Source organism: Triticum aestivum, chromosome 2A (genome assembly GCF_018294505.1).
Source record: "Triticum aestivum cultivar Chinese Spring chromosome 2A, IWGSC CS RefSeq v2.1, whole genome shotgun sequence".
NCBI classification, from domain to species: Eukaryota; Viridiplantae; Streptophyta; class Magnoliopsida; order Poales; family Poaceae; genus Triticum; species Triticum aestivum.
The window spans coordinates 617,038,724-617,051,506 of NC_057797.1; the positions used below are offsets into that span (position 1 = coordinate 617,038,724).

Genomic DNA, 12,783 nt, shown 5'->3' on the forward strand with positions numbered 1-12,783 from the left:
AAGGCTAAGTGCACATGTGCCTACAAGAATGTTCCGCCTCATTTTTGAGTTGATCCCTTTGTTGGCCTAGGCTCAAGCAGACCCGAAGCTGAGCCCTTTTGTTCGAACTTTTGCACAATTTTAAGAAATTTGAATTTTTAATTTGAGTACTTTTCACTTTCATGCAAGTATACATGCATGGATCACACAAGAAAATCACAAATCACATGGAGGTATCGGCCTAAATTATTCCCGTAAGTATCTTTCATTCCCAATTATTTTACACCACATTTAGTTTCATTATCATTTAAATTTCATCCATGGCAATGGTCAACTATGGTCAAAATCACTAATGTGCGATACAGGAACCGTTCTGTCCTCTTCGAACCCTAGAGGTAAGATTTTCTGGATGCTGCACGCTGCCACCCCTCTTCCAGCCATCAGTCGCCGCCCCCCTTCCGATCCCGCTGCGGTGGGAGTGCCGGGAGGCCGCAATCTACATAGAGTTGGTTTTCCTTGATTGGAGACTTTTGGTCGGGTTTTACGGAGGCGCATGCTCTAGTAAATAAAGTTTGCTCGAATTTTCTCATTTTGGTCGATGAAGTTAGGGTTTGCAGAATTTGTTAGCGTGACGATGGCGGCGATTTTCCTTCGCAATTTGTTCCTCCGCCTCATCTCCACCACATTGTGCTGCCTCCGGTGTGGTCGTGAGGCATGTGAGTTTCTCTTTTCAAGGTTGAGATCTTGGATATGTGGGTCTTCCGGCAACAACTATTTCAACGATTTCTTCTCCACGGTGCTGGTCCGACTGAATCGTGGCCTTGAGAACTTCTTGTCAGTTGATCCCGAGGAACTCGCTCATGGAGAGCAGGTCGCAGAACCCTGCTCCTCCGCCCTGCATGTCCGCCTCGAACTCCCAGCAGATGCCGCCGTCGCCGATCCCGTGCAATGAGTCCACGGCGTCGCAACGACCGTCCACCGTGGTGCTCACGCTCGCGCCCTGCTGCGCCGGGCTGCCGTCGAAGGCCGCGTCCAGGGCGCTCGGAGCCATCAGGCCGGTGCCGTAGTCCATGTCCATGTCGAGCCAGTCCGCGAACATGACCTTGGGGAGCACGGGCGCGTGCGGCCGGATCGAGGCGGCAGTGCCGGGGACTGTGAGGCTGCTCGACTCGTCGGCCGTCGACGATGACTCGAGCGGCCCGGATGAGCCGGAGTTGGACGGCTGGTTGACGGTGCAGCGTTCGCGGCCGCTCTCGCTGGGCGTCGGGCTCCGGGGCGCGTCCGAGCCGGCGGACTTGGCTGGTGCCCGCGCGCCCTCGACGCGCTTCTTCAGGTAAGAGTTCCAGTAGTTCTTCACCTCGTTGTCCGTCCGACCCGGCAGGTGCTGCGCAATCAGAGACCACCTGCGCCAGAAAAAAAATCTCATCATATTAGAGAAGCAAATTATTGTACAGTCACTCCAATAGATAATGCTATGATTGTCACAGGCTTGTAGCATCAGCTACAAGCCTTCTCCGTTCGGATTGTCAATGTCAAAGCATCTGTTACAGTATCATTGGTCTCGACAGTTGACTAGTACTACAAGCGTGTTCACAAATGATTGTACCACGCATATCTTCACTATCAAAACTAAGAACCTTCCTAATTATCACCTCCGTATCAAGAATAAGTATCTCAATTTTATATCAATGTTAGTAGTATAAACTGGAGACACTTATTTGGGCGCAGGAAAAGGAAATGGCAAAACTATCTTGCGTGCACAGGCAGGCAACTGCAAAGACCCTCTAGAAACGTAAGCATTAGATTAGACACAAGTTTAGCGATTCTCAGTTGTTCTTTCGTCCTTTCTTCTGTCCAAAAAGAGGTTAACCGTGACCAAGCCAACTTTCCATCAGTAGGTTAGTGAAAGCGAGGCTCTTGTTCACTATCGCCAAACGGGCAATCGAGTGCCTCGATATTGAACAAAGGTGTCAGCATCAAATCCACCACGTAAGGCGGCCTACATGGCAGACATCAGCATTTCCTTTTGTTTCCGCCAGCAAAACCTTTTTTTTACCTTATTTTGTTCTACCCTGGAACTCAGCTTGGCAGCTTAACGACACTACCATGCCGACACTAGCAAATTGGCACAAGCGGCAGTAGGTAGCAACATGTAGCATGCGCATGAATGCTCTACTTTTCTTCCTCTTATTAAACATTAGATTAATTGGAAGGAAATAACAAATTAAGAAGTGCTCTGATTAATTCGATTCAATCGCGCCTGTTAATCAGATGACGTTTTGCCCTCAAGAGATGAGAATTGTGATGTGTGCTTGGGATGCTTACTTGTTGCCGAGTGTGGCGTGGAGGCTCATGACGGTCTCTTCTTCCTCCCGGGAGAACATGCCGTGCTTCAGCCCCGGCCTCAGGTAGTTGATCCACCGCAGCCTGCAGCTCTTACCGTTCCGCTGAAGGCCTGCAATTCAAGGGAAACTTCAGCCGCCACACCACATGCCAAGGTACATTTGACAGAATTCTGCTGGAACCCTTTCCCGAAAGCACTGCAAAAAAATCGCTGAATTCTACTGTCCTCTGGCGAAATTAAATTTCCCCATCTTTCCCCTTCGCGCTAGCCAAGGTACACTGCAGAGCCTCGACAGGAAAGCAGGGGAAATTGGGAACTGGACATGAACCTCGGCAATGCAAGTTCGCAAGAAAATCTGTCCAATTCCCCTTTGAAATTCTCGCTTGGCTGGGAGGGAGTTCTTACCGGCCTTGACGGGGACGGTGCTCCAGCAGCTGTGGCCGTAGCGGACGATGAAGTCACGGAGCTTCTGGTCCTCCTCCGGCGACCACAGGCCCTTCCGGTGCTGCGCCTTGGGCTTCTGGCATGACTTGCACCCCATCAGTTCGTCGGAGGTGACCACGGGGGAAATGCCGCTCGCCGCGGAGGTGCAGGATGAGCGATGTTTTGCAAGTAGGAATGACGAAGGAGGTTAAGATTTAATCAGCTTTGAGAGGCGTCGGAGGGGCTGCGTTTGTTGTGCTGTTTGCACTGTTGTGTCGGTCTCTGCGTTTGGCGTGAGGGCTCTCCGCAGGACTTTATAGACTCAATGATAGTTGTTGGGCGCATTATCGTGTGGACAAAGAAAGATTAGTCACGATTGTTTTTAGTGATCACAAACACTTTGAGATAGCAGCAAATCCATTGATTTCAGCAATACTCGTTTATTTAGTACTCCTAATGCTTCTTTAGTCATGGAATTGTAGAATGAAAAATGGGAAATGATATGGTTCGACCGTGCGGACTATCACGCTCGCGTCCGCTGCCTTGGTTAGACGCCACGCGTCCCACGTGACATGCTGGACCTAGTTCTTCACGATCTCTCCTTTCTGCAACAAGGCTCCTGTTGCAAAAATAAAAACTATAACAGGATCATTGTTACAAAAATAATTAATTATTGCAAGATATTTGTTGCAAAAAAAAGAACATGACCTCTATTGCAAAAAAAAGCTGCAAAATGATCTCCTTTGCAGAAAAAACTATAACAAGGCTTCTGTTGCAAAAAAAAAAATATCTACAACTTGACCTATTGGTTTGCAAATTTTTTTGCAACATGACCCGTGTTACAAAAAATTATTGCGACACGAGCTTTATTGCAGTGTTAGAGGGTGGCCCTCTGCCGCTCATTCCACCCAATCCGACATCTCGCGAGGCGAAAAAGATCCGCCGGCCGACGCGTAGCAGTGCCTATGAAAAATCCACTTTTTTCATGAATACTCAAAAGAATGGTGTATCTTTTCATTGATAGAAAGGAAGAAAATACAAGTAGATCTGACAATAGCACAAGCATGTATATGGACGCGGCGTGAGTGCAATGACAGGTGCATAGGCAAACAGGGCCGCGCGTCCCTTAGTCTGTGAAAAACTATGCCTCAGGGATGATCGATTCTAACCCTTTAGTGTCGGCGCGTGCACACATGTGAGCTTCATCCTGGATGGTCTAGACGAGATGCGTGATTGTTTGAGGTTACCATAGGATTGACCCTCAGCCAGGCCTCCGATTCCAAGGAGTTGACTCAGCAAGTCCCTGAGCTACCCCATGGGAAGTCTAGTCGGATCACTCGGTGGTTCTGTAATGAGTAGTCGAATACACATTGAGGGGGCCTCGCCTCCTCCTTCCCGCCCACACCTTCATTCTTTTCCTCCTCTAATCTTAGGCATTCACCATTGAATACGCAGCCGTTCCTTTGCTTCCAGATCCACTGGATGGTGAGGATGGCGTGAGAGGTGAAACCCCGACGAAGGTAAGAAGTCGAGCCAGAGATCGCCGTCGTTAGACATTCCATGAACTCATCCTCATGGCGAGGCAGGGAAGCTGTGGAGTGGCACCAACACATCACCTCATGCCAAGTATGGCACGAAAAGGTGCAGCGAACAAGGAGGTGTTGCATTGTTTCTGGTTCTTGTCTACAATGAGGGCAGTCGTTATTCTGGGGTAGGCCATGTCCGACTAGTCGGGCCTCAGTCCAGCATCATCCTTGGAGGGCCAATCACACAATGAACTTGATGTGAAGGGGCCCATGTGTTCCAATTAAGGCACCAATGAGGAGAAATGATTGCGCCCGAGATCATGGCCTGGTATAAGGTGTTTGCATTGTATAGCCCATTGGCATCCTAGACCCAGGTGAGAGTATCCGACACGTCTGAGAGGATGACAGGGCGAAGGCGGTGCGAAAACTCAACATATTTCACCAAAGCCACGGGGCGGAGAGAACTCTTGACGTCACGAATCCAGGCATGTTGAGGAAGACCTTCACAGATGGAGGAAGCTTTGCGATGATTCAGGACCATGGTGTGGATGAGTGGAGCGATCTCCTCGATCGACCGACCATCGATCCAGTTCACTCCCAAAGCAGCGGGAGTGACAATCGCCTAGGGCCCAGGAAGTCGAAGCATAGAAGATTGCCTCGAGGTTGGGCCCACAGGGGATGTGGAGATGCTGCCATGGGTGCGACTACTCGGTCCATTGAAACCAAAGCAACTGAGTGCGGAGGGAGACACCAAGGTGTTGTAGAATAGGGATGTCAAGGTTGCCTAGGGCAATCAGCATGCGTGCATTGCTCCAACTAAGAAGGTAGGAAGACCCTATTTCACCCTTTTCATTCTTACTTCATGAACCATTGCGCCATTGGTGCAAAGACCAACTGCAGCCAGGAAGTTAAGCAAGTTATGGGCGACACGTGGAGAAAACATTCCTTTTATAGATTATCCCAAAGGGCCACTACCGCAGGAATGTCCATCAGTGGCGGGTGCTAAAGGCCCATCAATGGCAGACAAGGCTCTCAGGGGTGCCCACCACTGATAACATGCATGCCAACAGTGCGGTCAGGTTGCCCGCCACTTGTAGAACATTTTCAGTGACGAGCTTGACTTACTGCCCGCCATAGCTCGGCGAGTTAGCAATGGCGGGCATCTTCATATGCCTACCACAATCATGTGGGGCAGCAGTGGCTAGCCCCTTTTGATGTCCGCCACTGCTTGAAATCCAAGCCCACAGAACAAACATTGTCGCGACATTGTTTTTCGTTGCCGTGGCGGCGTTTTAGTCACACGGTTGCAGCATTTTGCACTTGATCATCACGTTGCATTGCATATATTAAATGTAGTCTCAACATTAATCCACACACATATAGCACATTACAATGTCCACACAAAAATTAAGAGTGTTAGTGAAGCAAACATGGTAAGAAGTGCAGGGCAAGAAACATGTCTCATCACATAATTAACAGTTTCACAAGTTTTAAAGAACTCTATCTACCGACTTAGGACATCGGCAATCATCGAGAACAAGTCATCCATGTCCTTCGAATGTTTGTTCTCGTAGTCGGGTTTGTCGTTCGACGTCTGGCTTGTAGTGGAACTTTCTGTCCTTCCTAACAACCTTCCTGTTGATGATCTTGCCCACACCTTCTCGAGGCGCATATGCTCTCTTGCGAATCCCCTTGGACTACTTCATGATTTGGCAACAATTTTGCAAAAATGCTTGTGTGCAAAAAGTCATTCGTGATGGCCATGGCATAGTAGCCAGACCTTTGAGAGGTTTGGACATTTGGTTCTTGGTAGTAACAAGAGTTGGTGATGAACTTGATTTCTGAATGTTGTGTCACTTTTTCTATAATTTTTAAACATGACTAGAGCAGCATTTAGAACCTCCTTCATGTGAGGGTCCCTCTTTGAATTAAAGAAATAAGCCCATCCATGCGCCGGCAATAGTACGATTACAATCATGTGTTGGTTGATGCGCACAAAATTGAAGAAATTAACATGGATGAGATCAAATCACAAGGTCAGGTATATGTTTTAGGATAAAGGAGTGAACGATGTACATTTCGAAGTATGGCAAGAGATAGGTACCCTTCTGTGGATGATTTGCAATCATGCACCGGAATAGGTACTCCTTGATGAGTTTCTAGCCATATTTGGATTCCATGTTGTGCCAGTGCATGTTGTCCAGTCCTTGATGAGTCGATTTTCCAACCGCAGGCCCTTACCATCTCGTGAGGTTCTTTGGTTATTAAGAATAAATATTCAGACAAAATCATTTGGAGTCTAATGACTACACCTCATTGATCCCGAAGGATTGGCTTTTTGTTACCATACTAAACCTTTCTATCACTGGTGTTCAGAATAGTGTACCACATCCTCCTCGCTCGTTACCTCTTCCTTGATCGATCTTCTGGATCCTAGGTACCTGCAAGGTCATAGAAAGAGAAAGAAATAAGAGACAACTCTGTTGTAATAAGACACATGCATGATGTTAATTATTCAAAGTCATTCCATTGATCTCTTGTTGTCGGTGTCAAAACCAGCAGATCTCGGGTAGATGTAGCCGAGCTGTTAGATCGGATCGATGGGTAACAAGAGAGAACACACACATAGTTTACCTAGGTTTGGGCCCTCTCTATGGAGGTAAAACCCTACGTCCTGCTTGTTGGGTAACGTAGCAATTTCAAAAAAATTCCTACGCACATGCAGGATCATGGTGATGCATAGCAAAGAGAGGGGAGAGTGTCGTCTATGTACCCTCGTAGACCGTTAAGCGGAAGCGTTATGACAATGTGGTTGATGTAGTCATACGTCTTCACGATCAACCGATCCCCAGTACCAAACGTACGACACCTCTGTGTTCAGCACACGTTCAGCTCGGTGACGTCCCGCGAACTCACGATCCAGTAGAGCTCGGGGAAGAGTTTCGTCAGCACGACGGCGTGGTGACGATGTTGATGAAGCTACCGCAGCAGGGCTTCGCCTAAACACCGCTATAGTATGACCGAGGTGGATTATGGTGAAGGGGGGCACCGCACATGGCTGGGAGAGATCTTTGTGATCAACTTGTGTGTCTAGAGGTGCCCCTTGCCCCTGTATATAAAGGAGCAAGAGGGAGGCCGGCCGTCCCTTGTTAGCGCGCCTAGGAGGACGAATCCTCCTCCTAGTAGGAGCAGGATTCGTTCCTTTCCTACTACTACTAGGAGGGGGAAAGGCAGGGAGAGAAAGAGAAGAAAAAGGGGGCGCCGCCCCCCTTCTCCTAGTCCAATTTGGACAGGGGGAAGGGGGCGCGCTGCCTGCCTGATGTCTACTACACAACCTTCTTCTTGTAGACGTTGTTGGGCCTCCAAGTGCAGAGGTTTGTAGGACAGTAGCAAATTTCCCTCAAGTGGATGACCTAAGGTTTATCAATCCATCGGAGGCGTAGGATGAAGATGGTCTCTCTCAAGCAACCCTCCAACTAAATAACAAAGAGTCTCTTGTGTCCCCAACATACCCAATACAATGGTAAATTGTATAGGTGCACTAGTTCGGTGAAGAGATGGTGAAACAAGTGGTATATGGATGGTAGATAAAGGTATTTGTAATCTGAAATTATAAAAACAGCAAGGTAGCAAGTGATAAAAGTGAGCGTAAACGGTATTGCAATGTGTTGAAACAAGGCCTAGGGTTCATACTTTCGCTAGTGTAAGTTCCCTTAACAATACTAACATAATTGGATGACATAACTATCCCTCAACATGCAACAAAGAGTCACTTCAAAGTCACTAATAGCGGAGAACGAACGAAGAGATTATGGTAGGGTACAAAACCACCTCAAAGTTATTCATTCCAATCAATCCATTGGGCTATTCCTATAATTGTCACAAACAGCCCTAGAGTTCGTACTAGAATAACACCTTAAAACACAAATCAATCAAAACCCTAATGTCACCTAGATACTCCAATGTCACCTCAAGTATCCGTGGGTATGATTATATGATATGCATCACACAATCTCAGATTCATCTATTCAACCAACACAAAGGACCTCAAAGAGTGCCCCAAAGTTTCTACCGGAGAATCACGACAAAAACGTGTGCCAACCCCTATGCATAGGTTCATGGGCGGAACTCGCAAGTTGGTCACCAAAACATACATCAAGTGGTACATGGTATCCCATTGTCACCACAGATATCCACAGCAAGACATACATCAAGTGTTCTCAAATCTTTAAAGACTCAATCCGATAAGATTACTTCAAAGGGGAAACTCAATTCATTACAAGAGAGAAGGGGGGGGGGAGAAACATAAGATCCAACTATAATAGCAAAGCTCGCGATACATCAAGATCATGCCAAATCAAGAACACGAGAGAGAGAGAGAGATCAAACACATAGCTACTGGTACATACCCTCAGCCCCGAAGGAGAACTACTCCCTCCTCGTCATGGAGAGCACCGGGATGATGAAGATGGCCACCGGAGAGGGATTGCCCCCTCCGGCAGGGTGCCGGAACGGGTCTAGATTGGTTTTCGGTGGCTACGGAGGCTTCTGGCGGCGGAACTCCCGATCTATTGTGTGTTCTCGGAGTTTTAGGGTATATGGAGTTATATAGGCAGAAGAAGCATGTCAGGGGAGCCACAAGGGCCCCACGAGGCAGGGGGGCGCGCCCCAGGGGGGTGGGTGTCGTGGATCTAAGACTGACAGTAGAATGGGGGTAAGTATGAGGAGGCAAGATCCTAGCTATGGAGGAGTTGTACGCACAAGTTTTACGAGTTCAGGCCCTTCTCGGAGGAAGTAACAGCCCTACGTCTTGGTGCCCTGAGGCGGTCGACTGGATTATATGAGTGTGTGTTTACAAAAGTGCGAACCCCTGTCCTAGAGGAGGAGGATGGCTTATATAGGGTGCGCCAGGACCCCAGCTCCCCTCCGTTACACATGGTTCAATGTTCATAAAGGAGGGGCGTTACTGGTAACGTCTGCAGTAAAGTGTTATAAATGCCCATAAAGCTATGGTTTAAGTCTTGACCATTGCAGAGTGGAGAGTTTCTCATCTTCGGTGGTCGAGTGTCTTCAAGGTGGTCGAGTGAGCGCATCTTCATGGTTGAGTGGACGATGGTTTCTCTTTGACTGCTTCTGATTCTTTGCAGAGATGTCCTTGGGGAGGGTATGTCGGACAGGTCCATGACCCTACCCTAGGTACATAGCTTCATCATTAGCCCCTGAATGGATCAGGGTTTGAGTGGGGAAGGAGTTGGGAACACTTCCGACCCATTCTTTGTGTTACTAGTATATCATGTTCTGGAACAATGAGTTGAGGTGACGACGTTGACTCCTTTCTCGGTCGCCGTGGTCCATTCTTGGTTTTTGTCGAGTGAATTTTCACGGTAGAATTCCGAATGATGATGCAGAGGATGTTTGTCTTCAGTCTGACAGGTTGTTCTGCTCTCCACGGATCTCGCGGGATTTGAATTTTCGGAAGCGCGCCAGACGGATGGAAACGAGGTTATCGGGATGGATTAGGCAAGTCTCCTCGATCATCGCGCCACCTTTTTCGCCACGTATTACGCGCGCGACTGTTGCGGGATTTGTTTAGATCGCCTGGGTCCACCCGTCAGTCACTCGGATGACGACCTTATAAAAGGCCTCGGACCAGGCCTCTGCCCCGTGCGCTCCCATTCTCTCTTCTTCTCTCAATCTCTCCGCCACGCTCGCTTCCGCCCTCATTGCCGGACCTTTACTCGAGCTCGACCCGCCGCCATGGGGAAGGAGAGGACGGTGGCGCTGGAACGCGCGAAGAAGGCGACAGCGAAGGCGAAGAGCAAGTGGACCAGCCGGGGCGGATCCTCGTCGAGATCCGGCCTGCCAGCGGGCTGGATCCAGGGCGACTAGATCCGCTCAACAATCACCCATGACGACCTCGATGACCTGGTGGAGGGGGGACTGATCCCCCACAAGTCAGCACGGCTCCTGGGGGATGAAACCGAGCCGTAGCTGAGGCAGGGTGAGTGTGTTCTCCTCGCCACTCACCTAGATCGCGGATTCTCACTGCCCCCATCCTTTCTTTCGGGTTTTTTGAACTTCTTTGGGGCTCAAATCCACCGTTTCACCCCAAACACTATTGTATATCTGGCCGCTTTTGTGTCGATGTACGAAAACTTCTTGGGTTGTCGACCGCACTGGGGCCTTTTCAAACACATCTTCACCTGCCGATCCCAGTCGATCAAAAAGGCCAAGTTGAGTGACGAGAGGACACAAGTGATCCAGAAGTGCGGGGGTCTGGGGATCCAGATGAGGAGCAAGAGTACTTTCCCAGCCATGATCCTTCCCGACTCGGTCCGGGGCTGGCAGTCGACTTGGTTCTATTGCAAGGATCAGCCGACCCCCAGCCAGTCGACTGGACTTCCTCCTTTTTCTTTGGCTCGAGTGGAGAAGCCCGCCCCCCTGAAGGTAGTTCCAGAAGAGAAGGCGCAGGTCAAGGTGTTGGTCGAGCGGGTCATCCAGCTTGTCTGTGATGGGGTGACCGGGATGGACCTGCTAGAGGTCTTTCTCGGTCGACGCATCCAACCTCTTCAGGCGTGCGATCATCCGATGTGGAGGTATTCTAGGCTCGAGGATTCCACTCGGATCCACCCGGAGGACGTCAGCGAGGACACCTTGGAGAAGTGGTTGATGGGGATTACCAGCAACAAAGACAACCCTCGGGGGTCTAGGAGGGTGATTCCATTCGACAACTCGCACCAGCCGGAGCAGGTATAATTCTGTCTTATCGAGTATCTTTTCGATTCACCGAGTGACATCTTGTTTATGGTCGATTGAATTTCCTTTGATCATTGTCCTTTCAGGCCCTCATCGACATGTACTCAATGCCCCAGGGAGTGCAGGACCAAGAGGCTGAGGAAGAAGGGAGCGGTGGCGAGAGCGGCGAGGAGCATTCGGAGGCCGAGGAAGATGAGGAGGGCGACGAATCGACTGGTGACGAAGAAGTCGATTCGCCTCCTCGCAGGGAGAGGAGATCCAAACAAGCCCACGACCCGGCGAGTGCTCCGGACTTAGTGGCCGCGCCGACTGGTCAGACTTCGAAGCATCCTAGGACGTCTTCCCCAACGCCGGCTGAAAAGGCTCCAAAGCAGTCCAAAGTTGCGCCGCCTCCAGCACCGAAAGCCACCTCTTCCAAACTGCCAAAAGTTTTGCCCAGGATCAAAGTGACCGTTCCTACTATCTCCGGGTAACCATCTGACTTGTCTTTTTCATCGACTCGATTAACCAGACGTAACCGATTGAATACGGGTCTTTGCAGTGCTGCTACGTCAGGAACCTCTTCTTTCCAGTACCAAGACGAGGAAATGGAAGATGTTGTAACCTCCAACTCAGGTATAAACTCTTGTGATCTTGTTCTGGATTCTTTGGTCAACTGTGTTCGTGTGGTTCACTTGGGGTCGAATGATCTGCCTTGCAGCTCCACCCAACATCATTGATCTTCCATATGACGATGAAGATGTGGCTCCTAAGCCTAGGAAGAGCAAGAAGGTAGTACCTGGCAGGGTGGCTCGGCAAGAATCCAACTCCAACACCTCCCGTCCGTCAAGCTGAAGACGCGGGCAGGGCCTCTGGGACGTTCGCTGCACCCTTGTCGAGTGGGCCTCCCGCGCCGTCGACTGCACCTGTGGTTCCTTCAATTGTCCAACTCCACGCCACAGAGCTCCAAGCCACCGCACCTGGGTCGTCTGCACACTTTTTCACCAGCTACCCCGTCCTGGACAACCAGTCGGAAGCGGCTGCGGAATCCATTTGACAGGTTAACATGATGATGGAGCGGGTGAAGACAGTGCACGAGAACAGCCAGGCTGCCTACGACGCCAGTGCCGCCCTTTGGGCCAATGTCCAGGTGAGTAAACTTTTCGACTGTTTTTGTTCTCGAAAAATCTTCTTCTGCACAATCTCCTGTTGTTTGTGTCGAATTAGAGCACCCACTGGGTGTTTTGTTGTTTTTGGTAGTTTTGCTCTTCCACTCAGTCTGGGCGAGTGGGATCAGAACCGGTGGGGGCACGCTAAGTGCACCCACTGGGTGTAGTCCCCGAGACCACGGTCGACTGCTGGCAGTCGACTGGAGTCTGAGTTCTTCGTTTTTTTCTTTCTACTCCTTACACTCGACTCCGGCGGGCCAGTCGAGTAAGATCTGAACCGGTGGGGGCACGCCAAGTGCACCCACTGGGTGTAGTCCCCGGGACCACGGTCGACTGCTGGCAGTCGACTGGGGTCTTAACAGCTTGCTGCCCCCTTTTTTTAAACCTGGTCCGGGTGGACCGAACGAGTTGAGTCTTAGTCAGCGGGGGCACGCCAAGTGCACCCGCTGGGTGTAGCCCCTGAGACCGCAGTCGACTGTGTGCAGTCGACTGGGGTCTAAATGGACTTCTTTAGGTTTTATTCACTCGGAAGTGAACCACCTTTGATCCTATCGATTGATCTGTCTTTTGCCTTCTGCAGAAGTCTTGTACTCTTATTTCCAAGTTT

General features: G+C 49.8%; 1 protein-coding gene across 1 annotated transcript; it reads right to left on the reverse strand.

Moving 5' to 3' along the window:
• Nucleotides 1-215: 215 nt before the first annotated feature.
• Nucleotides 216-3,019, reverse strand: LOC123185717 (transcription factor LAF1). The gene is made up of 3 exons (XM_044597547.1): nucleotides 2,729-3,019; nucleotides 2,305-2,434; nucleotides 216-1,382 (listed from the first exon to the last, which is right to left on the reverse strand). Exons 1-3 carry the CDS (start codon nucleotides 2,862-2,864, stop codon nucleotides 815-817), a joined length of 834 nt encoding a protein of 277 aa, XP_044453482.1. The 5' UTR covers nucleotides 2,865-3,019; the 3' UTR covers nucleotides 216-814.
• Nucleotides 3,020-12,783: the final 9,764 nt, after the last annotated feature.

Coding starts and splice junctions, on each gene's coding strand:
- LOC123185717 (XM_044597547.1), bottom strand. CDS start 2,864: ATGGGGTGCAAGTCATGCCAGAAGCCCAAGGCGCAGCACCGGAAGGGC. Junction 2,435..2,728: donor CACCGTCCCCGTCAAGGCCG/GTAAGAACTCCC, acceptor CTTGAATTGCAG/GCCTTCAGCGGAACGGTAAG. Junction 1,383..2,304: donor CACGCCACACTCGGCAACAA/GTAAGCATCCCA, acceptor TTTCTGGCGCAG/GTGGTCTCTGATTGCGCAGC.